Here is a 27,731-nt window from a genome sequence, read left to right on the forward strand (position 1 = left end):
ATACATCTCTTTTGGATAGGTAACTCGTTGTCTTGTTTGTTTTCCAATTTTCCCAGAAGTCGATAGATTTGATGGATTCTTTAATTACATTGAGCTTTTTCCGTAGTGTATTTCTGTATTGTTTTTGTGATTCACCATAGTGAAGGGGTAGGCTCAGGTTTTCCGGGTCTCTATGTTTTTGGTTGGATAGGTTTCTCAATTTCTTTCTTAGGTTTTTGCATTCTTCATCAAACCATTTGTCAATGTTGTTAATTTTCTTAGGTCGTTTGCCTGACATTTTTAGATTTGATAGGGAAGCTGAGAGGTCAAAAACACTGTTTAGGTTTTCTACTGCCAAGTTTACACCTTCACTATTACAGTGAAACATTTTGTCCAGGAAATTGTCTAAAAGGGATGGGATTTGTTGTTGCCTAGTTGTTTTTTGGTAGATTTCCACACTACTTTACTTCCTTTGGCTTTGATGCCTCATGATTGATAATATCTCTGTTCAAGTAGAGTGTGATTTTACTGTGATCTGACAGAGCTGCAGGAGTTCTGAGCTGTTTTTGTTGGTTATGTTGTCATAGTTGTGCCTGGGGGGGCATATGGGGGAGGGAATGCTGTCACCTCTAGGTAGGTGTTTGTCCCCCTGTGAGCTGAAGGTGTCGGGTTCTTGTCCAGTTCTGGCATTTAGGTTGCCACAGAGTAGTACATGTTCCTGAGCATGGAAATTGTTGATCTCCCCCTCTGGGATGGAGAAGCTGTCATCGTTAAAATGTGGGGATTCTATTGGGGGGATATAGGTAGCAAACATGAGGAAATTTTTCTCTGTTGAGATAATTTCCTTATTAATTTCTAACAGATGCTAAATGTTCCTGTTTTGACAAATTTAATAGACTGGGTTAGGTCTGTGTCACACCCTGACCTTAGAGATCTCTGTTTATTCTCTATATTTTGGTTAGGTCAGGGTGTGAATAGGGTGGGTACTCTAGTTTTTGTATATCTATGTTTTCTTTTTCTTTGTTGGCCTAGTATGGTTCCCAATCAGAGGCAGCTGTCTATCGTTGTCGCTGATTGGGGATCATACTTAGGTAGCCCTTTCCCCACCTTCAGTTGTGGGATCTTGTCTTTGTTTGTTGCATGGGTTGCACGCCTAAGCGTTTCGGTCGTAAAATTATTATTATTTATTTATTTATTTATTTTTTGGTGGAACATTTTAATAAAGAAAATGTACGCCTATCTTGGTCTCATTCGAACGACGGACGTTACAGTCTGCGATATACCAAATTACCCCTGAGTCTCTTCCCTGTTTAACATGTGGTAGTTTGGTGGATGGGACTATCAGCTCTCTGTAACCTAGAGGGCAACCAGTGGATCTGTCTCCTTTATACCATGTTTCTTGTAGGATGACAATGTCTGTATTTCCAATTTCTTCGATGAAATCTGGGTTCCTGCTCTTTAGGCCAAAGGCAGATTACTTCAGACCTTGTACGTTCCAGGATGAGATAGTACAAGCTTTGTGTATCTAGTGTTTTTGTGTGGTTTAGGCCTGGACCCTCACAGTAGTTGTGAGCAGAGCATGTTGAGCATCTGAAACATTCCTCTTAGGTCGCAGGATGGGGCTTGGGCGGGTGTAATAGTTGGGGTTGTCCTGCTGTCATGTTGAGGTCCTTGCCGCAGAGGCGGGGGGCATGGGGTGGGCAGAAGGGGCATAGGTCTGATATGGGGGGGCCTATATAGGGTGTGGCCAGGGTGTGGCTGGTGAAGCTGTGATCTGGGTGTAGGTCCTCTTGGCGTGGGTTCTCTGTCTCTTACTCTCTCTCTCTTTCTCTCACTCTCTTCCTCTCGCTCTTTCAATTCAAGGGCTTTATTGGCATGGGAAACATGTGTTAACATTGCCAAAGCAAGTGAGGTAGATAATATATAAAGTGAAATTAACAATAAAATTATCTAACTCTCTCTCCCTCTCTCTCTTTCTCTAACTCTCTCTTCCTCTCTCTCTGTCTCTCTCTCTCTTCCTCTCTCTCTCTCTTCCTCTCTCTCTTCCTCTCTCTCTCTCTCTCTTCCTCTCTCTCTCTCTCTCTCTCTCTCTTCCTCTCTCTCTTTGTCTCTCTCTCTCTTCCTCTATCTCTCTCTCTCTCTCTCTCCCTTCCTCTCTCTCTCTCGCTCTCCCTTCCTCTCTCTCTCTCCCTTCCTCTCTCTCTCTCCGTTCCTCTGTCTCTCTCTGTCTCTCCCTCTCTGTGTTTTTTACCCACTTATATTATTTTTGTTTTTGGAGTTTTATGAGCACTTACTAAACGACTCTGTTTATACCAAGTTAGTTTTCCTGCCACCGACACGCACCCATTACAACGAGCTACACAAAATACTTTGTAATGTCAAAGTGGAAGAAAAATTATAATAATTGTAAAAAAGTATTATTATGAAACCAAAACATTAATATATCTTGAGTATATTAGTATTCAACCCCTTGAGTCAATATACAGTACCAGTCAAAAGTTTATTTTTGACTGCTACTGGTACTATTTTCTACGTTGTATAATAATAGTGAAGACATCAACACTATGAAATAACACATATGGAATCATATAGTGACCAAAAAAGTGTTATACAAATCAAAATATGTTATATTTAAGATTCTTCAAAGTAGCCACCCTTTGCTTTCATGACAGCTTTGCACACTCTTGGCATTATCTCAACCAGCTTCATGAGTTAGTCAACAGGAATGCCTTGTTAAAGGTTAATTTGTGGAATTTATTTTATTCTTATTGCGTTTGAGCCAGTTAGTTGTGTTGTGACAAGGTAGGGGTCTGACCTTCATACTTTAAGGCATGAAAGTCAGTCAATCTGGAAAATTTCAAAAACGGTGAAAGTTTCTTCAAGTGCAGTTGCAAAAACCATCAAGCGCTATGATGAAACTGGCTCTCATGGGGACCGCCACAGGAAAGGAAGACCCACAGTTGCCTCTGCTGCAGAGGATACGTTCATTAGAGTTACCAGACTCAGAAAAATCCGCCCAAATAAAAACTTCACAGAGTTTAAGTACCAGACACACCTCAACATCAACTGTTCAGAGGAGACTTCGTGAATCAAGCCTTCATGGTCGAATTGCTGCAAAGAAACCACTACTAAAGGACACCAATAATAAGAAGAGACTCTTTCTGGTCAAAAAACACTAGACCAGTGGAAATCTGTCCAATCGCTGTGTCTTTGTGAGACGCAGATGATATCTGCATGTGTGGTTCCCACTGTGAAGCATGGAGGAGGAGGTGTGATGGTGTGGCGGTGCATTGCTGGTGACACTGTCAGGGATCTATTTAGAATTCAAGGCAAACTTAACCAGCATGGCCACCACAGTACTCTGCAGCAATACGCCATTCCACCTGGTTTGCGCTTAGTGGAACTATCATTTGTTTTTCAACAGGACAATGACCAAACACACCTCCAGGCTGTGTAAGTGGCTATTTGACCAATAAGGAGAGTGACGGAGTGCTGCATCAGCTGACCTAGTCTCCACAATCACCTGACCTCAACCCAGTTGAGATGGTTTGCAGAATGCTGTGGTAGATATATTCTGTACAGGCTTCCTTATTTCAGTCTGTCATTTAGCTAAGTATTGTGAAGTAACCTCAATGATGTTGATACATCCTCAGTTTTCTCCTATCACAGCCATTAAACTCTGTAAGCAATGTTCTCTCAAAAAAATGTAGGCACTGAGCAAATTTGAATGTTGTGAAAATTCTGTGCAACTGCTGGCGCGTGTTTACTGTGAACACTGAGGCTGTACCAACTTTAAGTTAAAGTTATAACAGTGGCGAAGGAGGCTATTATGGCTATTTGATCATAATGTAGTCCTATCAGAGAGGCCTACCATCAAAAACAATGGAGAAAATGCACCCCATAACATTTAGCTGTTCTATCATTCAGCCTACAGTGGCAGCCAATGTGTGGAGTTCAATGCCTAGTTAAATAAAGGTTTATTTAATGACTGAAAAGATATTGTTGTTTGATGCAAGAAACCACTTTACAAAATAAAATGAATTATTATTCCCTTACCATTATTACAGAGAATCAGAAACATTATGCTACCCTCTGCCTATTGGCTACTTAGCTTATTCAAACCCTTCTCAAAATATGACACTGCCCCTTTAAAACATAAAAAAATCTCTTTAACTGACTTGCTTTTCAAAGATGTCGAGACATGTACACATTTTGTGCTCTTGAAGGAAGCAACATCTCCCCTATTGCTGACTATAAATTAGCTATAATTGGGCTAATAACTCACTTACTAGCAAAGAATATGAACAAATGTGCACACATGGCTACATGCAGCTCTAGCTTTGATCTCAAAACAAGCACATCTACTCCTAGATCTAAAAACATAATTCCACTTTGACATTATTGTAGGGCACAAAACAGGAAGCAGGTACAGGGAGAACTATCAACTACGGAAATAAAACAGGACAGTCAGAACCAGCATCTGGACGGGACAAAGTAACGAAATCAAACCTGACACAGGGAATAACGTGAGGAACAGACAGATAAAGGGAAGGCAAATCAACTAATAATAGAGTTCAGGTGGGTCCAATGAGGCGCTGGTGCGCGTAACGAAGAGGACAAGTGTGTGTAAAGATAGGCAGTCTGGCGCCCTCGAGCCAGAGAGAGGGAGAGCGGGAGCAAGCATGACAATTACGGGCCAGTGATTCAATCTCAATGTAATCCATTTAAATTCAACAAAATTTGGAAAAAGTCAAGGGGTGTGAATACTTCTTGAAGGCACTGTACAGTAGAAGTCGGAAGTTTACATACACTTATGTTGGAGTCAATTAAACTTGTTTTTCAACCACTCCACAAATGTCTTGTTAACAAACTATAGTTTTGGCCAAGTCAGTTTTCCAACAATTGTTATCAAACTGATTATTTCACTTATAATTCACTGTATCACAATTCCAGTGGGTCAGAAGTTTACATACACTAGATGACTGTGCCTTTAAACAGCTTGGAAAATTCCAGAAAGTCATGGCTTTAGAAGGTTCTGATAGGCTAATTGACATCATTTGAGCCAATTGGAGGTGACCTGTGGGTGTATTCCAAGGCCTACCTTCAAACTCAGTGCCTCTTTGCTTGACATCATGGGAAAATCAAAAGAAATGAATTGTAGACCTCCACAAGTCTGATTCATCCTTGGGAGCAATATAGAAATGCCGGAAGGTACCACGTTCACCTGTACAAACAATAGTACACAAGTATAAACACCATGGGACCACTCAGCCGTCATGCCGCTCAGGAAGGAGACGAGATCTGTCTCCTAGAGATGAACATACTTTTGTGCGAAAAGTGCAAATCAATCCCAGAACAACGACAAAGGACCTTGTGAAGATGCTGGATGAAACAGGTACAAAATGATCTATATCCACAGTAAAACGAGTCCTATATCGACGTAACCTGAAAGACTGCTCAGCAACGAAGATGCCACTGCTCCAAAACCGCCATAAAAAAAGCAAGACTACAGTTTGTAACTGCACATGGGGACAAAGATTGTACTTTTTGGGAAAATTTCCTCTGGTCTGATGAAACAAAAATAGAACTGTTTGGCCATAATGACCACAGTTATGTTTGGAGGAAAACGGGGGAGGCTTGCAAGCCGAAAGAACACCATCCCAACCGTGAAGCACGGGGGTGGCAGCATCATGTTGTGGGGGTGCTTTGCTGCAGGAGGGACTGATGCACTACACAAAATAGATGACATCATGAGGCAAGAAAATTCTATGGATATATTGAAGCAACATCTCAAGACATCAGTCAGGAAGTTCAAGCTTGGTCGCAAATGGGTCTTCCAAATGGACAATGACCACAAGCATACTTCCAAAGTTGTGGCAAAACGGTTTAAGGACAACAAAGTCAAGGTATTGGAGTGGCCATCACAAAGCCCTGTCCTCAACCCTATAGAAAATGTGTGGGCAGAACTGAAAAAGCATGTGCAAGCAAGGAGGCCTACAAACCTGACTCAGTTACACCAGCTCTGTCAGGAGGAATGGGCCACAATTCCCCCAACTTATTGTGGGAAGCTTGAGGAAGGCTACCCGAAACGTTTGACCAAAGTAAAAAAAAATGAAAGGCAATGCTACCAAATACTAATTGACTGTAACTTCTGACCTACTGGGAATGTGATGAAATAAATAAATGCTGAAATAAATCATTCTCTCTACTATTATTCTGACATTTCACATTCTTAAAATAAAGTGGTGATCCTAACTGACTTACGACAGATAATTTTTACTTGGATTAAATGTCAGGAATTGTGAAAAACTGAGTTTAAATGTAGTTGGCTAACAATGTAAACTTCCGACTTCAACTGTACGTGTATTTTATGTAATGTATATGGGCTCCAGTATCTATTAGATCATGTGGATTTCATGCATTGTTGTGATAGTCTAGTTATGATGTCCAAGCCAAATTTCCCCTTAGGGATAAAGTTTGTCAAGCCATAAGCCTGGTTTTTATCCATATGCCAGGCTGTATGTGTCACGATGATTATAATAACTGGACCAAAGCGCAGCGTGATCTGTGTTCGACATCTTTTTATTACTCCGTGAAACTCACAGCAAAACAAAACAATAAACAAACAAACGAAACGTGAAGCTGCTGTAGTGCTCACAGGCAACTATACAAAGACAAGATCCCACAAAACACAAAGGGGAAATTACTGCATAAATATGATCCCCAATCAGAGAAAATGATAAACAGCTGCCTCTGATTGGGTACCATACCAGACCAACATAGAAATAAAAATCACCTCGATGACCCACCCTAGTCACACTCCGACCTAACCAACATAGAGAATAAAAAGCTCTCTATGGTAAGGGCGTGAGAGTACCCCCCCAAAAGGTGCGGACTCCGACCGCAAAACCTGACTCGGGGAGGGTCTGGGTGGGAATCTACCGTCGGGGACGGCTCCGGTGCGGGCGAAGTACCCACTCCGCTCGCGGATATGTCATCTTCAACGGTAGCTCTGGTGCGGGGATCGTCGCCGGAAGCTCCGGACCGTGGATAGTCGCCGGAGGAACCGAACCGTGGGTCGTCACCGTAGGAACCGGACCGTGAATCGTCGCCGGATGCTCCGGACCGTGGATCGTCACCGGGGACTCCGGACCATAGATCGTTGCTGGGGACTCTGGACCTTGGATCGTCGCCGGGGACTCCGGGCCGAGGATCGTCGCCGGAGGTTCCGGACCGCTGACCGTCTCAGGAGGTTCCGGACTGCACACCGTCTCAGGAGGTTCCAGACCGCGGACCGTCTCAGGAGGTTCCAGACCGCGGACTGTCTCAGGAGGTTCCGGACCGCGGACCGTCGGTGGAGGTTCTGAACTGTGAAACGTCGCCGGAAGCTCTGGACTGGGAACTGTCGCCGGAAGCTCTGGATTGGGAACTGTCGCCGGAAGCTCTGGGCTGGGAACTGTTGCTAGAACCTCTGGACTGTGGAGGCGCACTGGAGGCCTGATGCGTGGGGCCGGTACAGGTGCCACCAGGCTGGTGACCCGCACCTCAGGGCGAGTGCGGGGAGGAGGCACAGGACGTACTGGCCTGTGGAGGCACACTGGAGGCCTGATGCGTGGGGCCGGTACAGGTGGCACCACACTGATGACACACACCTCAGGGCGAGTGCGGGGAGAAGGCACAGGAGGCACTGACTGTGGAGGCGCACTGGAGGCCTGATGCGTGGGACCGGTACAGGTGGCACCGGGCTGGTGACACGCACCTCAGGGCGAGTGTGAGGAGCAGGTACAGGACGTACCTGACTGGGAAGGCACACTTGAGGGAGAGTGCGAGGAGCAGGAACAGGACGTCCCGGGCTGTGGAGGCGCACTGGAGACACAGTGCGTAGAACCGGCACACATTGAACCGGAACGATGACACTCTTCACACGATGAGTATGAGGAGTTGGCACAGGACGTACTGGGCTGTGAAGACGCACTGGAGACCTGGTGCGTATAGCCGGCATCAATTGTGCCGGAACTTTAACACACTTCTCAGGACGAGTACGGGGAGTTGGCACAGGACGTACTGGGCTGGAAAGGCGTACTGGAGACCTAGTGCGTATAGCCGGCAACACTTGTACCGGAACTTTAACACACTTCTCAGGATGAGTATGGAGAGCTGACTCAGGTGCCTTTAAATCGACAACACTCTCCTTAGGGCAGTCTGACAGTCTCTGGTTCACTACCCCCAACTTTCGCCACCTACTCCTCGCTCAATCTGTCCCAATATTCCTCCTCGGTCTCTGTCGTTGTTGTTCCCTCGCTGCCTCCGCCTGCTTTCATGGCAGGCTTCTGTCTCCTGCCATAATCTCTTCCCACATCCAGTATGTCCTCCACTCCTGGCTTTCCTCCTGGGCACGCTGCTTGGTCCATTGTTGGTGGGATCTTCTGTCACAATCGTTATAATAACTGGACCAAAGCGCAGCGTGATCTGAGTTCCACATCTTTTTATTACTCTGTGAAACTCACAGCAAAACAAAACAATAAACGAACAAACGAAACGTGAAGCTGCTGTAGTGCTCACAGGCAACTATACAAAGACAAGATCCCACAAAACACAAAGGGGAAATGACTGCCTAAATATGATCCCCAATCAGAGACAACGATAAACAGCTGCCTCTGATTGGGAACCATACCAGGCCAACATAGAAATATAAATCACCTAGATGACCCACCCTAGTCACACCCCGACCTAACCAACATAGAGAATAAAAAGCTCTCTATGGTCAGGGCGTGACAGTTTGGCTTGGATTTTATCCATATGCCAGCCTGTATGGCTTGGTTTTATCCATTTGCCAGCCTGTATGGCTTGGTTTTATCCATATGCCAGCCTGTATGTATGGCTTGGTTTTTATCCATATGCCAGCCTGTATGGCTTGGTTTTTATCCATATGCCAGCCCAAGATGGACTCACCTAAAACCAAAACAGAGACAGAGAACAGTTCATATTTTGTTATTTTTGTATTTTTGTCTCATTTTCACAAAACATGTACAAGGAAGGAAAAACCTGAGGTATTTTGCGTCAAGCAGCCTAAGGTATCAGGATTTTATTTAAAAAATGTACCTAAATTCATCAATATTCTTAGATACCTTGCTATTTACACAACATAACATCAATAATAATAATAATACATCAAAATCAACAATTATAGCAATTATAGCAATCGGGACAGCCTGCATCTTCTCTTAACATGTTTTACAATGAATTATAACATCTTTTAAAAATAAAGAGACTAGAAGGAAAGCCTCAGAGAACTGAACACAGCAAATCCAGGTCTGACCTTACAGCAGCACAAAGGTATAGGTCAAAGGTCACAATAGAGAAAAGCTAACCAAAGGAAAAGAAAAAAACACATATAGGTACATCATAAATAAATAGACAATCTCGCACCAGCAGAGCAATAGCATTAATTTATTCACTTCTGAATCACGTTCTAGTTTCATCCCTTCCGTTTTGTTTTTATCAAACCTTTGGAAAATAAGAGAGTGAGAGCGACAGACTGATAGAGATAGTGAGGGAGTGACATGCATTGTGCTGATGTGCAAGCAATTGTGTACCCTGCGCCAGGCTTGGCTCACTGAAAGATCCCCTGAGAACAAACGAAAGGTGGTGGTATATCTTTGTGTGTGACTATATGTGTCTGTGTGTTTATGTCTGTGTGTGTGTATGTGTGGAGGGGATTTGTTTCAGCTATGGGCTTCTCTCATATCCCAACACAGTTTAGTTCTGTATGTGTGTGTGTGTATATTTGGAAACTAGCCAAAAGAGTGAGTTTAGCAGTGTGTTAGGTGGATGTCTCTAACATTGTCAACTGTGTGGATCTACTTGCATATACCGGTAGTTGTTGTCATGAGCCCTGGAGAAATCAACAGTCCTTCCTACAATAATTCTGCTCTTTAGTACTGGGTTGAATAAAGTTCTTCATTCTCGCTCACACACATTAACCGTCTCCCAGGAGATGCACTAACTGTAGGAGCCCCCAATCACAATAAATAACATCTTAATTACACTCAACTGAGTGAACATAAGATGATGAAAACACGTAGTTTTTATGTATTTTCAACTAAAAATACCTATTTTCAATGTATTTTCAACCACAAATATGTATTTTCAACATCTTGTCAATGTAAATTCAAAGTTTTCATGCTCATAGGGACTGTTCTTCACCATACCACACATCTGGTGATGTCACCAGAGGTAAGAGCAGGGGTGAGCAAACATTTTGGCTCGAAGGCCACATCAGGATTTAGAAATTCAACTGAGGGTAACACAGAAGTTTTGGGAACCGATTTCTTTGTCAAAATCAATTTCGGGGCCAGAAAAAGGACAGTTATTTGAAAATATACAGGTGTATTATAATTTCTACAAACATTCTAGTTTTAGACATTAGTTTTAGACATTTAAGTATGGCCTAGAGTCGTTTTAAACCCCAAATAGTAATTTAACCCCCATTTTGTTAGTTGTTTTTACTGAAACCTCCCATGGGCCGGATTGAATGAGCTGTAGTCTTCCCACCCCTGAGTTAGAGGGTGTTGGTACCCTCTTAGGTTGTGGATGGGATACTTGTTTTTGAAGAGTAACAGAAAAGTGCATTTCAACGTCAGATGAAACCCAAAATACATCACTCTTCCTCCAAACAAGGAACAGCACATATTGCTTGCTTGTAGTTTTGTGTGCATGAGTGTGTGTGTGCGTGCATGTGTTTGTGTGTGCATGAGTGTGTGGTTGTATGTGTTTCATAAATACCATACAACAAAAACTGAGATTAACAAAGGAAAGGAAAAAGTCCACAAAATATTCTATTATTTCTCATTACCAGAATGAACCGATCAAATAAATTACAACCAGAACTGAGATTTTTTGTTGTTGATTAAAAGTCCATTAAAATCGCTATATATATATTCATATAGTATATATAGTATTTGTCTGTCTGTCGCCAGCCACCCTGGAGCATGCTCTGAGAGGCTGGGGTGGGGTATACTTGGGAGGTGTGGAGTGAGACATGCGAGTACTGAACTCCACTACCGGGAGGGCGTAACTTAGACCTAACTCCTCTCCTCTCCACCGCCCCAACAGTCACATCAAACTGTTAAACACTGGAAACAAGACAGCAGATGAGTATTGCGGGAAAATACAATGCCAGTCTTTATCAGTCACTATGAGTCCTCTTAAACTGCAAAGTCTTTGTAAACCATGTTGGGCTGACACGCCAACATGGAGGATTCGTCATTGTTTTGATGCAGTACCACCGGTATAGTCTCTTAGGACAGTCTGAATAGTCTCTCTCTGCATTGTGCTGTGGTGCATTTCTGGGGTACAGAGCTCTTTCCAAGTCTTTGTCATGAAGGGAGGGGCAGACTGAGGCATGCTGGGGGTTGTGGCTCTCTGGGGCTGAAGTCTTTGAAATGAAGGGAGGGGCAGACTGAGGCATGCTGGGGATTGAAGTCTTTGGGAGGAAAGCACTTGGCTATGTCTCAAATGACACCCAATAACGAAAATAGCACTATACTTTTGGTGACTTTTGGTCAAAAGTAGTGCACTATATGGGTGATAGGGGGTTTGAGATTTGCCCATGGATCTGTTCTTCTTGAACTGACACCACACAGAGGAAATAGTTCACAGTTCATAGTTCAGTGTCAGGGCCCTATAGTCTCCATCTTTTCCCGTAGTTGTTCTCTTCAGAGCTTTGGTTGGTAGAACTGTAAATGTAACCTAGGAAATCAACAGCCTGCTGAACCCCATGTCTAGTCCAGGAACACTAGCTAGATAAGGGACTCCCGGAATCTCTCTGGTGTTTCTGTCTTCTCAGAGTTTGAGTCTTTAACACGGTCTGTTTGGGGAGCGTAAATTTCCCCCCTCTGTCCTCCCTCCTCCTTCAGGTCCGTTTCTCCTCCTCCCTGGGTGGGCCGGTTGTGGTCAGGAGTGCGGTTAGTCAGGACACCTCGATGATCTCCATGCTGCCAGAGAAGCTGGACTGCTTCCCCATCTTCTCCAGCTCCTCCCGGGAACGCGTATCTGAGATTCCCTCCTCAAACTCCATCTGACAGCTGCGCCGCTTGAACTGCTTCTCGGTGCTGTTGGAAGCCGTCCCGTTGGCGACGGTTGTTGAGGAGTCCCTCTGTAATGGCGCTGATGACGACGATGCCCTTTTGTCCCGCTGCACTTTCTCCCGTAGCCGCACCCCCTCGCTACAACCGAACGCCACGTATGCAGAGCTGCTTCCGAATCGCACTTCCACCCCTCCTCCTCCATCTCCTCCAAGTTCCATCCCTCCTTCCCCTACCTCTTCAGCCCCGAAGTACCAGGGGGTGTCGGCAGTGGGGGTGACAGGTGTGACTGGGGTGGTGGCCTGGACTGTGTCTCTGTGTTTGGTCCACATGGTTCCGGACTCTTTGGGGGGCAGAGAGAGAAGCATGGAGCCCTTCAGGCTCTCGTCCAGGCTGGGGCTCTTGTGAACGGGCAGGGAGCGTCCCAGAGTCAGACTCAGGGACTGGGGGTGTATCGGGGAACTGGTTGTGGATCCAGATCCAGGGCTGTGCTTGGCTTTCCTCCTGGGCCTGGACGATGATGGACCTCCAGAACGAACGCCCCCCTCACTGGGACCCCCAACGTCGAGACCTCCGATGCTGCCGCTGCACCCCGGGGAAGGGAACGGCGACTCAGCCGAGCTGGGGCTGTCTGGGACAGGGGAGAACTGAGGGCAGACACCATTGACAGGGGGACTGTCCAGCTTACATAGCTTGGGCACGTCTTCGGAGTGTGTGGGCGCTGCCAGGCGCAGGCAGTGGGGGCTGCTGGGGGAGTACACAGACTTGATGTCCAGGGAGAAGGATCGCTTCAGCCGGTTAGTGTCCAGGATGCGCTCGGCCGACAGGTGGAGGCCGTTGAAGCCTTGCTGGAGAGAAGTCGGCGAGGGGAGCTTCGGTTCTGGTGGGGTCTGGGGCTCTATTGATGAAGAGTCATGGTGACCGTTGACTTCTGACCCTGAGCTGAACCCATTGACATCTGAGCCCTGGGATTGACCTTTGCCCTCTGAGGTCTTGTCGTCTGACAGCCCCTTCTCAAACTCCAGGAGCTGCCCCAGGAAGTTGAAGTTGGGCGATATTGAAGGCCGTCGGTCCTTCACAAACCTGGTCAAGAGGAAATAAGAGGGCACAATGTTAGTTCCAGTTAGAGTTGGGGCTCCAGATGCAAAGTAAATCAAAACAAATACTTTGTAAAGTTCTTCTAAGTTACTTCCTGTGTAAACCTAATATTCATCGTTGGGTTGCGTGCATTTAAGTAGCAGGTTACCCCCGAATGAACTGGTGTGAACTAACTGCCACACAAAAGATGATCCTATGCAATGATCTCCAGACAACACAACTAGTTCCAACTGTACACTAGTTCCTCTGGCAACCAGAAGAATGGCATTTCTCAAGACTGGGGGGTACAGATGAGCGTCTAGCATTTCCTCAAACACTGAGTCCACTTTTTAAAGATGCTGCAACTTAAGCTCAGCTGGCGGAGAGCGTCGGGTAGAGAGTGTACCTGTAGGCATCATCCGATGACAGGCCCATTGTCTTCATGATGTATGCAATGGCGATGGTTGCCGAGCGTGAGATTCCAGCCAAGCAGTGCACAATGACTCTGCAGTTTGACACCTTGGCTTTGTCTGTGGGAGGGGGGAACAAACACGTGTGAACACACACGGCTGTACACAAAACCCAGGAACAGGATTAGTTAGAACAAAGAGTCTTCTGGGAGAATGAAACACCCATCGAATTTGATTAGTTAGAATAGAGAGTCTCCCGGGAGAATAGATGGGTTAGCTGACAACGTCACGAAAATGATGCACACGCTTCAATGGGGCAGAAGGCTGTGTGTTACAGTTCTGGATGGCCAGATAGCTGGCAACAATGACAAGAAACTGGCATGTGGTGAAACGTAAGTGTCTCATTTCAGCTCGTTTGATTGTGTTCTTGATACCATGTCTTATTTTGAGGTGTTATGACTGACTGACACATCTATGCTAATATGGCTCAAATTTGAGCAAGCTAACCAACAATTGTGCATTAGAGAGACAAGTGCTCATTGTGCAACTATTTATGTTTTCAACAAATGTTGGAGACTAAATATAGTTGCCATGTTAGCAGCAATCTAAGCCAAGCCGTCTGTTTGAACCATAGTTCTGCACGCATCGGCGGTCGTCGTCATCACGATTAACCTCCCTTTGGGAGTGTACCACTTGTGAAAGCAAGGAGGGTGATACATTACAATAATGTGATATACTGAATATGAGGCCTGTTTCACTATGTTGTATGACAATCTTTTATTTTATTTCATCTTTAATTATCCAGGCCAGTCAGTTAATTAAGAACAAATTCTTATTTACAATGACGGCCTACCCCGGCCAAACCCTAACCCGGACGACGCTGGGCCAATTGTGCGCCACCCTACGCGACTCCTAATCGGTTGTGATACAGCCTGGAATCAAACCAGGGTCTTTAGTGATGCCTCTAGCACTGAGATGCAGTGCCTTAGACCGCTGAGCCACTCAGGAGCCCAAATACACTGACATACACCGCTCCTGCTCAAGTTACAACTACTAATGCATATTCTGCATATACGGGCATATATGTGGTCCCCTGTAGCTCAGTTGGTAGAGCAAGGCGCTTGCACCGCCAGAAAGGGGGTTCGATTCCTGGGACCACCTATACATTTAAGCATGACTGTAAGTCGTTTTGGATAAAAGCCTCTTCTAAATGGTATATATGATATTCTCTGCACATGCAAAGACACACAATCATGACTTACCAATGAATTCATTGGTTTTCTCCAACCAGGGCAGTAGCTTCTCACAGTAGTTGTCATTGACAGGGATCCGCATGAAGTGGCTCTCTCTGATGAAGTCAGGCTTGGGACAGGTGTTACTGGCATTCAGCACGTACGTGATGCCATTCTGAACCATCAGGTCCTACAGACAGACAGAGAGAGACACATTTATTTATTTATTTATTTATTTATTTATTTTACCTTTATTTAACCAGGTAGGCAAGTTGAGAACAAGTTCTCATTTACAATTGCGACCTGGCGTGTTCGGAGTGTGTGCAGACAAGGGGACTGTTAGAAAAGGCAATAACAGAGAACAACAACATCAAAGTTAACGCTTTACTGCACTTCCTTTCCTCTCACGTTCTACTTCCCCTTGACTGCTACGGGCTCACCTTGTTGAGGACGTCTTTCTGCGATCCCAGGTAGAGGTGTGGTAGGATGCGTGTGGGGCCTACGTTAGCTACAGGCAGGCAGGGCTGGGATATGCTCATAGGCAGAGCTGGCTTGCTCTCACAAAGCCCGGGGAAACAGGAGGAGAATGCAGCAAAGCCCCCTAAAGGAGAAAAAGAGAGAGACAGAGAGGAAAGGTCCGTTATACTCCAAATAAATACAATTCCCGAAACGTTTGGGAGCTACTGCTCATACACATACAGAACTCACAACTCCAACACAGAAAACTGCTTGACATTACATTTTCCCTGTTGTCAAGTGGAAGTCTACACACCCCTTGCACAGTTGTCACATTTTCCTGCCTGGATTAAATTATATTATTTTTCCTACTGATCTGCATAATTTGCTCCACATTTTTTAAGTGAAAGAAAAAGTATTATCATGTTTTATTATTATATATATTTTTATTACTCTCCCTGACTGTGCACTGAATACCCTTACATTACAGACTTGTGTTTCAACAACATGGCTGAACCATTTCAAACTGTGTACATGCATAACCGTTGGAGCTAGATTGTGGGTTAAGGTTTCTGCTCCCAGCTCAGTAGGAAATTGTTGTCTGCTGCACTCTGGGAGATAGTTTGGCTGCTGGGCGGTGAGGAATGTGTGTGGCTGGCCCTTTAAGTGCAGACGGCTCCACTTTGGCCTGTGTGTGTGTGTGTGTGTGTGTGTGTGTGTGTGTGTGTGTGTGTGTGTGTGTGTGTGTGTGTGTGTGTGTGTGTGTGTGTGTGTGTGTGTGTGTGTGTGTGTGTGTGTGTGTGTGTGTGTGTGTGTGTGTGCGCGCGCGTGTGTGGCTCTGTTTCCTTCATGAGCTCATGTCCTGTAGCAGAGCATTGCGTCAGAGCTGGGGAATTAGAGAGGCCACAGGTGCAGGGCCAGCACAGAGGCCCAGTAACATCCCCCTGACAACCGTGCAGTACACACACACCACCACGTGGGGCGGCAGGTATCCTAGTGGTTAGCGTGTTGGGCCAGTAGCCAAAAGGTTGCTAGATCAAATCCCTGAGCTGCCAAGGTAAAAATCTGTCGTTCTGATCCTGAGCAAGGAAGCTAACTGACTTGTCTAGTTAAATAAAGGTTAAATTAAAAAAATAGAACACAGATGCGCAGCACACACATAACCGTGCAGTACATACACACAACCGTGCAGTACATACACACAACCGTGCAGTACATACACCCAACCGTGCAGTACATACACACAACTGTGCAGTACATACACACAACCGTGCAGTACATACACACAACCGTGCAGTACAAACACACAACCGTGCAGTACATACACACAACCGTGCAGTACATACACACAACCGTGCAGTACAAACACACAACCGTGCAGTACATACACCCAACCGTGCAGTACATACACACAACTGTGCAGTACATACACACAACCGTGCAGTACATACACACAACCGTGCAATACAAACACACAACCGTGCAGTACATACACACAACCGTGCAGTACATACACACAACCGTGCAGTACAAACACACAACCGTGCAGTACATACACACAGCCGCGCAGTACATACACACAACCGTGCAGTACATACACACAGCCGTGCAGTACAAGCACACAACCGTGCAGTACATACACACAACTGTGCAGTACATACATACAACCGTGCAGTACATACGCACAACCGTGCAGTACATACGCACGTCCGTGCAGTACATACACACGACCGTGCAGTACATACACACAACCGTGCAGTACATACACACAACCGTGCAGTACATACACACAACCGTGCAGTACATACACACAACCGTGCAGTACACACACACACAACCGTGCAGTACATACACACAACAGTGCAGTACATACACACAACAGTGCAGTACATACACACAACCGTGCAGTACATACACACAACCGTGCAGTACATACATACAACCGTGCAGTACATACACACAACCGTGCAGTACATACACACAACCGTGCAGTACATACGCACAACCGTGCAGTACATACATACAACCGTGCAGTACATACACACAACCGTGCAGTACATACACACAACCGTGCAGTACACACACACACAACCGTGCAGTACACACACACACAACCGTGCAGTACACACACACAACCGTGCAGTACATACACACAACAGTGCAGTACATACACACAACAGTGCAGTACATACACACAACCGTGCAGTACATACACACAACCGTGCAGTACATGCATACAACCGTGCAGTACATACACACAACCGTGCAGTACATACACACAACCGTGCAGTACATACGCACAACCGTGCAGTACATACATACAACCGTGCAGTACATACACTAACCACAGACATTCATACAGCAGCACACAAACATATAATAACATTTGCTCACACTCCCTTTCAAAATCTGACTAAAACACACACTTACTCTGCATTACCACGGTTGTTTAACTTCTAGCTGGATGGGAGGAGAAGGGGAGAGAAAATGACCTCGCCAGGTGAGGGAAGGGGTGAGTGAGGGAGGAATGAAAAGGAGTGAGGCAGGGAAGAAGGAGTGCTTCAAGGAAACCCTGAGCCCCAGCAGAAGGATTAGAACCTAATCTAGGTTCAGTCCTGTCTGACCCTATCTGGGCTACTGCCAAACACACACACGCACGCACACACCCAAAGACATGACATCACCCTGCTAAACTAGCACACACAGGACATGACATAGCCTAAAGGTGTAACACACACCAGGCTACAACACAACACCATTTAACTCCACCCCAACAAAGCTGTAAGTAAGCACTTTGCTAGTAATATATAACTGGCCCTGTAACCTCAGTTTCTAGTAATATATAACTGGCCCTGTAACCTCAGTTTCTAGTAATATATAACTGGCCCTGTAACCTCAGTTTCTAGTAATATATAACTGGCCCTGTAACCTCAGTTTCTAGTAATATATAACTGGCCCTGTAACCTCAGTTTCTAGTAATATATAACTGGTCTTGTAAGCTCAGTTTCTAGTCATATATAACTGGTCTTGTAAGCTCAGTTTCTAGTAATATATAACTGGTCTTGTAAGCTCAGTTTCTAGTAATATATACAGTTGAAGTCGGAGGTTTACATACACCTTAGCCAAATACATTTAAACTCAGTTTTTCACAATTCCTGACATTTAATCCTAGTAAAACGTCCCTGTCTTAGGTCAGTTAGGATCACCACATTATTTTAAGAATGTGAAATGTCAGAATAATAGTAGAGAGAATGATTTATTTCAGCTTTTATTTCTATCATCACATTCCCAGTGAGTCAGAAGTTTACATACACTCAAGTAGTACTTGGTAGCATTGCCTTTAAATTGTTTAACTTGGGTCAAACATTTCGGGTAGCCTTCCACAAGCTTCCCACAATAAGTTGGGTGAATTTTGGCCCATTACTCCTGACAGAGCTGGTGTAACTGAGTCAGGTTTGTTGGCCTCCTTGCTCACATACGCTTTTTCAGTTCTGCCCACAAATTTTCGAAAGGATTGAGGTCAGGGCTTTGTGATGGCCACTTTTTCCTCCAAACATAACGATGGTCATTATGGCCAAACAGTTCTATTTTTGTTTAATCAGACCAGAGGACATTTATCCACAAAGTATGATCTCTGTCCCCATGTGCAGTTGCAAACCGTAGTCTGGCTTTTTTATGGCGGCTTTGGAACAGTGGCTTCTTCCTTGCTGAGCAGTCTTTCAGGTTATGTCGATATAGGACTCGTTTTACTGTGGATATAGATACTTTTGTAACTGTTTCCTCCAGCATCTTCACAAGGTCCTTTGTTGTTCTGGGATTGATTTACACTTTTTGCACCAAGGTACGTTAATCTCTAGGAGACAGAGCTCCTTCATGAGCGGCATGACGGCTGAGTGGTCGCATGGTGTTTATACTTGCGTACTATTGTTTGTACAGATGAACGTGGTACCTTCCGGCATTTCTAAATTGCTCCCAAGGATGAACCAGACTTGTGGAGGTCTACAATTAATTTATTTAGATTTTCCCATGATGTCAAGCAAAGAGGCTGTGAGTTTGAAGGTTGGCCTTGAAATATATCCACAGGTACACCTCCAATTGACTCAAATGATGTCAATAAGCCTATCAGAAGCTTCTAAAGCCATGACTTTCTGGAATTTTCCAAGCTGTTTAAAGGCACAGTCAACTTAGTGTATGTTAACTTCTGACCCACTGGAATTGTGATACAGTGAATTATAAGTGAAATAATTTGTCTGTAAACAATTGTTGGAAAAATTACTTGTGTCATGCCAAACTTGCCAAAACTATAGTTTGTGAATAACACATGGTTGTGTTGAAGTGGTTGTGTTGGAGTGGTTGAAAAACTAGTTTTATATCTGGCCCTGAAACCTCAGTTTAACCTACAGTGGATATGGGTCTGAACCCAGAGCAAATTCTGCTGGGCTGAATATGGGTCGTGGTGGAGTCAGCGAGAGCAGAGGGTATTCTGACCCACAGACAGATAGACAGACAGACAGACGGCTATATCTGGTGCCTGTCCCTTTAAGACCAGAGAGCAGAGGAGGAGAGAGGAGAGGAGGTCCTGCCTGTATCCAGCTATTAATGGCAACTGGCAGAAAGATGGCATCACCTCTCCGCATGCAGCAGACAGGGAGAGAAAGAGAAATAAAGAAATGAAGAAAGAGAGTGAACGAGAGAGACAGAAAGAGTGGCTCTTGTTATTACTTAGGGAGTCCCTCTTTCCTCAATTAGCACACTTTGTTTCAGCAGGAGTCTATGATATATTCCTCATTCAAAACCCTTCCTCCACATGTAAAGGTCTTTATTCACACAATACAACGCCACATAAACAGGAAAAAAACACATCACTTAAGTTACATGTCACTTTTCATTACAGGAGAGTTGTTGAGAGGACAGGGTCAGCATGGGATATTCTGACAAACTCCCTTCCTCTCCTCAGGTACAGAGAGCAGAGATGAGGAGTCAGGATTGTGTGCCTGCATGGGTCTATTGAGGCCTATAACGTTTCAGTAATATTGGGTTATTATCACCCATTATCACACACACCACTGGGATGTCCAGACGTTTACAGTGGTCCTGTGCTGTGTTCTTAGTCACTACTGATAACACACAATCTCCCCGTCATCGTCGCTGGTCACCTGGCCTTCAGAGGTAATGTTGCTATGGCAACAAACATGGGATGATGTGGTTGACCATTGTTTCTATTGTCCCCGGGGTGCTGTCACTATGGAAAAACCCACCAAGAGCACGCAAATATATTGTGCCCTCATACACACACACACACACACACACGCATAGACACTCACACTCAGAAAGTACCCAGAGAGACATACACTCACATCCCCCAAAAGCACCGGATGACACATCTCTCCATTTCAATCCAAACACATCACTGAAAATACACTGTCACATACTGAGGCCCAGCTGTCTGATGAGATGACATCAGAAAGTCAACTGTCTGTAAGCGCTGAGATCACCTTTAGTCTTATGACCAAACACAGTCAGACACCAGGTCTGAATCCCAAAATGGCACCCTATTCACCATGTAGTGCACTACTATTGATCAGGGCCCATCGGGTTCTGGTCAAAAATAGTGCACTACTTAGGGAATAGGGTGCCATTTGGGATGCCCACAAAAATCTTTAAAAATGATGGGCTAAAAACAGACAGTGGACAGAGCACGTTATTTTGACCCAGCCAGTTAGGTTGCGTGAATAACCCAAAATGTTGGGTTGTTGGGATTAACCAAACATAGGTTAATTTAACCATCAATTTGGTATTTTTTTATTTCATGCTATGTTGACCTAGCAGCTGGGTCTTTTTTTTGTGTAATCCTTAGGTTATTTTTAGGAGGCGTGGCTTATTAGGGACTTGGCTCTCAGCTAGATGTTATTGGCCACCCATGAGAATAAATGTCCTATATATATATATATATATATTCTTCAGATTTACTTTTGTGTTATTGATTCTTGTCTTTTTGAAACCAGGCTGTTGGAGGAGAGAGCCCAGGCATGGCAGGGGCACTCTGGGTCTTTGCTTTTCCTTATGTCTTTACTTGTGTTAGTATGTTTAATTCTTGTTAACTTGTGGTAGCTTTCTTCGTTTTTGGCTCTAGTTGCTTATGGTTGTGTAGGGTGGCCCGGTATAGCAAATTGTTTGTTACCTTTTAGCTGGGGTGGCTTTTTGGCTGGCTAGCTTGCTAACTAGCTTTCTGGTTAGTCTAGCCTGCTAGCAGTTGGCTAACTTGCCCCTCAGCTTGTGTTAGCTTACTGTTCTCTCTCTCTGCGTCAACCTTTCTTCCTGTTCTCCTTTTTGCCTAGCCAGCTTTAGCTTTCTTGTCAAGGTATCTAAGTGTTGGCAGCTGTTAGTTGTATTGCTTGTTAGTTTTCTAGCCTGCTAGCTTGCTAATTGCTGTCTAGCTTAACCGCTGGGTTGCTCACCTACTAGCCTTCTCTCTTCTTAGCTCTCCTGTATCCTCACTCTAGTTCATTGTTTGTCAGCTATTATCTGTTTTAGATTTAGCCTGCTGGCCGGCTAGTTTTGCTGGTTTGCTTTAGTTGAGTTTGTTGATAGCTTACAAGATGGCGAGCCTCGGCCTGCTAGCCTCCTCATCCTGCTAGCCATAGCCTTCTAGCCTTTTAGCCTAGTATAGCCTAACCCCTTTTCAGCTCGTTGTACCTTCTAAGACATTTGGTTATTCATAGTGGGCCTGCATCATGTCAGACCCCAAGCCAGGCATGAGGAAGCACCACAGTGTGCGGTTTCTCTTGAAACTTAAAGATGGGAATCCACTGGATTTGTTCAGATTGGACTTCTCCAGAAAGTTCTCGCAAAATACCCTTAAATTCAATCCAGGTTTTATAAACTGCATTCTTGGGTTGCCTTTAGCAAATAGGTTCGATGCGAGTTTCCAGACAGCAGCTCTGTTGAAAGAGTTCTAGACCAGGTATGAAAACAAAAAAGCTAAGTTTGATCTGTTCACTGTGGAGAAATTGTCGGAGGAGGCCACTACTAAGGTGGTGGTCATCAGAATGTTCAAAGAAACAGTGAGTGGGGAAGACACATGCTTTTGGCTGAATAGAAATTGTAAAGTGACAGGTGCACCTAAAAAGGTAAGAAATGCTGAAGGCATCTGGAATTCCAGCTGGGGAATTTCAATCCAACAAAGAGCAGCTCTATAAGGTTTTGGGGGCTTACACCTGCCCTCGGTAATGGTGTTGGGAGAGAACCAGGGCTTCATACAACCAAAGTTATGTAGGAAGTGTGGAGAGCAGGTGGTGTGCAGGGGACTGGGCCACTCCTAGGGCTGCTGGAACCACAGAAAGTGTAATCTCTGGGATGAGGCTTTTCTCTACAGAGATTGCCACCAAGTGTACTCAAAAGGCACCCAAGGGTGGCTCTGGTGTAGTGAGTACTGAGCAGGGGTTAGTCATTATTGTTGATGTGGTGGAAGTTGCAGGTGAGGAAATGGAGGCAGGAATTACAGAAGTTGGTGTGCTGGGAGGGCAGGTTGGGAGGTTGGTTCAAGATTCTTCCTCTCAAGCTCCCCCAACACAGTTTCCTTTTTAAGCAACATCACTTTCCCTGAAAACACCCCAAACCTACTGTCTCTTCAGACCATTATTGTGGCCTCCACCCGTGCCCATCCCCAAATCACAAAAGGTTTTTTGAGGTTCAGAAAAGTGTAGAGGAGGTGATAGAAGTGACAGGTGGCACGCTTGGTGACTGGGCTCCATGTTGTTGCTGGGGTATGAGAATGGGCGTCTCCTGACCCTGATCCTGAACCTTGAAAATGTATTATTGCCATTTATTATGTGTTTTTTCCTCTCTCCTTTGTGTTTGATCCCACTCCAGGCAAAGAAAGCTGATGGAGGGACAGATCCTGGCACCACCTGGTGGTAGGAGCAGTGCAATGCGGCTTGCTCATGGACTGGGCTCCAGGCTGTGTTGTTGGGGTATGGAAAGGGCCATCGCAGGCAACCAGAGGGGACAAATGCAGTGTTGTCTTGAGGTCACACACTCCGATGGCACAATCCATTTTTTACTTTGAAAACCAGAGTGTCGGTTGTGATATGTGTGTGTTCAAATGGGATCTTGTCAAATGTCTCCTTCTTAATAAACCTCTGTGTAGGGTAGGCCACCAATGGTTACATCGCGCCAACATCCTGCAAGGTTTGGTCTGTACTGCTTGGCCAAGCCGGTGCAGAGGTATATCCTGGATAACCACCCAGGAGCCCCTCTCGACCAGCGGCTGTCGTGTGTCCGGCACTACAGTCAGAGACCACTGCCACTAGAGACCAATGCAAGTATCCTGTGCCTGCCAGCAGGGGAGGTCTTACCAAGAACATTGCTGCTGTACAGGGGGGAGCCAGAGACCCTTTTCAACGCGGGACTTCACCAAGCTCTGGCTCACCCCCTCCAAACAACATGGAAGCCCTGCAGACCTCCACAGACTTGCTGGTTTGGATGCATGTGCCGACATTTGTTGACACTGCTTATTTAGAATGTAATGTGAAAATGTAAATGAGTTTGTTAAAGAGTCTATATACATTTTTTTTAAATGCAATTATTTATATACCTTATTGCCTAGTAAGATATATGACTTAATATATCCCCACAATGGAATTTTCTTGGGTTTTTAGGGAACTCATACATTTCCTTAAGCATCATTGAAGCTATAGAATTGAATGTTCAACCTTAACATGTGATAACTATGCAACAGAACAGATGAACAGGAATGACATTTATTCTCAAGGTTGGCTATAACTATCTGAATGCCACACCCCTATTAAACTACAACTCGTCTTCTGATCTCACGCGCTGGGTCGTATCTCAACAACCCAGCACCGATAGATGGATTATCTGACAACATCACCAAAACGATGCCCATGCTTCCATGGGGCAGAAGTCAGTGTGTTGTTGGAAATCTGGATGGCCAGATTGCTAGGAAGAATAACAAGAAACCGCCATGTTGGGAATCGTAAGTGGCTTGTTTCAGCTCGTTTCCTCTTGTTCTTGATATCATGTCTTGTTTTGAGGTGTTTTGAATGATTTCATGTTAATGCTAATATGGCTCAAATTTGCTAGCTAGCTAACCAATAATTGTAACGATGTCTATAGCACTGCATCTCAGTGCTTGAGGCGTCACTACAGACCCTGACAACCGGCCGTGATTGGGAGTCCCATAGGGCGGCGCACAATTGGCCCAGCGTCGTCCGGGTTTGGCCGGTGTTGGCCGTCATTGTAAATAAGAATTTGTTCTTAACTGACTTGCCTAGTTAAATAAAGGTTAAATATATATATTTTTTAAACAATGTATTTGAGAGGCAACAAGTCCTCATTGTGCAAATGTATTTATGTTTTCAATAAACAGAGACTAAATATAGCTTGCATATTGTCAATAATCGAAGCCAACCCCGTCTGTTTTGCCACCTATTTGCGCACGCGTTGGTTTTGTTGCTAAACAACCAACCTGTCTATAACCCAGCACCCAGCCTCAATACCCCAGCAGTTCTTCAAGAAAAGAACCCAACTAAGTGACCCAACGCCTACAATTAGGTCAAGCAAGTGCAGCTCAAACTGAAAAAAGCCTGTCGTTTGAGGCTCCTGCTCCTTTTAATTTCAAAACAACTGTTCTAGGACCAGTTGCCCGTTCCCCACAGTCTCACCTTCACCATTATGAACTGAATAGCCAAACTGACCCTGTTTGTTGAGTAGCCATCCACTTTTCAGTCTATGCATGGTAAACAACTCACTGGAAAGAGGGCGTCACAATGGGCCCACCAGCCAGCACAGACTTCCTATTCCCCCCCACATCCCATCTCCACTGTCCCAACACTCCGCAGCTTATATCATGTATTTTGTTCTCTCCTCTCTCTGAGCGGCCAGGCCCTCCCTCGTTTACCGAATGGTCTCTCTCTCCCCTTTTTATCTTTCCTTCTCTCCCTCCACAGGGCACCCAATCGGGAGAAGTAGGGTAATGTACACAAATCAATACAATCTAAAAATGCTCCACATATGAATGAATTTCATAGAGAAATACATGTTTACAAGAAGTGTATATCAACATATTTCAATGTATTGTAGAAAGAAATGGAAAGCTTGTGAGGAAATGGAAAGCAAGTTCATGAGGACAAATGATCCCTGTTCGACACAGAAACACATGGATTGTTTGTTGCCATAATTTGGAAGCAGAAATGCTTTTTCACCAACACAAATCACATCCTCCATTGCTACAAACACTGTCTTCTGGTGAATTTATCCTTTATTTAACTAGGCAAGTCAGTTAAGAACAAATTCTGATTTACAATGACAGGCTACCAGGGAACAGTGGGTTAACTGCCTTGTTCAGGGGCAGAACGACAGATTTTTACCTTGTCAGCTTGGGGATTCGATCCAGCAACCTTTCGGTTACTGGCCCAAAGCTCTAACCAGAATTGGTGAGTTATGATACAAGGTCTGTTTGTATGGCCTGAAATCACTGAGATATTGACTGAACAGAAAGAGAGAGAGAGAGCCTGTCTGTAACATTACGCTGTTGGTACTATTGACTGGCCCTCAATACCAGACCCCTCTCTGTGTGTTTGTGTGTGTGTGTGTGTGTGTGCATGGGTGTGTGAGAGGCTTTCAGCTGCATTATGCCTTAATGGAGGGGAACACACACATGCACACGCACACTCCCCCTCTCTTCTCCATCCCGGGGGCATTGATTTGCCTGAATGACTGCCCCCCCTCCATCCCTCTCTTCTATCGCTCATATGGGAGAGACATGACACCATCCTCTGTGCCCCTCCAGCTGTCCCCTGTGCTCTGTAGGGGACATTAGCATTTCAATGTGTCTCCCCCACCGCTATGACATCATTGCACACATGCCCCACTCCACTCTACTCCACAAAGAGTCTGCTACAGCAGCAGGGGGCCTGAGGGTAGCCACTCGATCAGCATGTTACAAAGAACACCACAATTGCAATATAGAGGATTGAAGGGCAACCAGTATCTGTTTGTGCCTATGTTTATGTTACGGTAGATTTAGCATGTGGCTAACAGAGATCTATACGTCAGTATGGTAGCGTTAGCATGTGGCTAACAGAGATCTATACGTCAGTATGGTAGCATTAGCATGTGGCTAACAGAGATCTATACGTCAGTACGGTAGCGTTAGAATGTGGCTAACAGAGATTTTTTTTTGTGAGTTTTATTTCAGTATAAATGGCAGTTAAAAAACTGAATTGTGTGTACATCAATATATTTAAGAAAAAGTCCATGTCAATACATGCTCATCAAGATCCATATGTTGTGGTAGCGTTAGAATTTAGCTATGTGTGTTTGAGTGTAAATAGTGAGGCTGGTTTGCAGCAGCTAGGCAGCTAACCTTCTGAGGGCAACACAATCTAAAAATAACCACTAACAACACCTCTATTCTCAACAGGTGACGGCAAACATGTGATTTTGTCTCTCTCTGGGCTAATCTGCCCATCTGCCTTGAAGCTGTGGTGTGAACACATGCATACGAGCACGCAATGTGCAGTGTGAACAGGACCAGGTGTTAGGCTAACTGCACTGAACCAGCTCACTGCACTGAAACACATGCATACTATACTCTGATGCAGTATACACACTCTACAGCACATCTATACACACATCAAATTGGCCATTGTTACCTAGTGTTGATTTTTAGGATTGTTTTTAATATCTACGTTTTTGTATGTTCATTGATTGACTGATTAATCTTATTCTATATAAAGATAAATAATACATTTTTCTAAACTAATGCAATCAGTTAGTTAGATGTACTGCACCCATTACTGAAATGGTGTTGACAGTCATTCTGAATGCAGGTTGCCTGTGAATATACATTCCAGCTGTTGGATATCCTCACTCTGACTGGATTCCAAAAGGAACTACACATCACTTTGCAAGCCAGCAAAATGTGACTTGCAGGCCTGATGTGGCCTGTAAACCAGGAAGTTCATAACATCACTGTGTTACGGTAAAACCTGGCCATAAAAGTGAGAACTTATGATATATTTAATCTATTGTCATAAAAGTTTAATTTTAACGGGTTTCATTCATCTACAGGAGCAAAAATGAACAATTAAAACAACCATGTCTTTGTCACTAACAAATACAGTCATGGGCAGTAACTCTACGGTTTACACAAAAACGAAAGGCACAGTGGGAAATGTTATTGAGGCGTGGCTTCGAGTGGGCATGACTTTCAACACATTATTTTTCATCTACCTGTGAGCGGAAGTGTTGTACCAGTTTAAGTGGTCCATGATTATGTAACTAAAGTTTGAGCATATCGGCTCCAAGTTTGGATGTTTTTGGAAGTACTTAAGAGCATGCTGCAATGAAGATGTGTAAATATTATTGTAATGTCCTAAACCCAACACTGAGTGACCTTGTTTGAGTAATAGACTGCTTTGCGTAATGTTTAAAAAGACAAATGAGGTGTTATTGCATAACACCAT

General features: G+C 44.6%; 1 protein-coding gene across 3 annotated transcripts in view; it reads right to left on the reverse strand.

Moving 5' to 3' along the window:
- Positions 1 to 9,049: 9,049 nt before the first annotated feature.
- Positions 9,050 to 27,731, reverse strand: part of LOC109897757 (dual specificity protein phosphatase 8) — a 117,784-nt gene continuing 99,102 nt past the window's right edge. For all 3 annotated transcript variants that reach the window (XM_031833103.1, XM_020492305.2, XM_020492306.2), the window contains 4 exons: positions 15,225 to 15,385; positions 14,815 to 14,974; positions 13,549 to 13,672; positions 9,050 to 13,148 (listed from right to left, as the gene is read on the reverse strand). In XM_031833103.1, coding sequence (XP_031688963.1) covers positions 11,951 to 13,148; positions 13,549 to 13,672; positions 14,815 to 14,974; positions 15,225 to 15,385 — 1,643 coding nt within the window. In that variant the 3' untranslated portion in view covers positions 9,050 to 11,950. The remainder of the gene's footprint in view (positions 13,149 to 13,548; positions 13,673 to 14,814; positions 14,975 to 15,224; positions 15,386 to 27,731) is intronic.

The sequence above is a fragment of the Oncorhynchus kisutch genome, linkage group LG10 (genome assembly GCF_002021735.2).
Source record: "Oncorhynchus kisutch isolate 150728-3 linkage group LG10, Okis_V2, whole genome shotgun sequence".
NCBI lineage: Eukaryota > Metazoa > Chordata > Actinopteri > Salmoniformes > Salmonidae > Oncorhynchus > Oncorhynchus kisutch.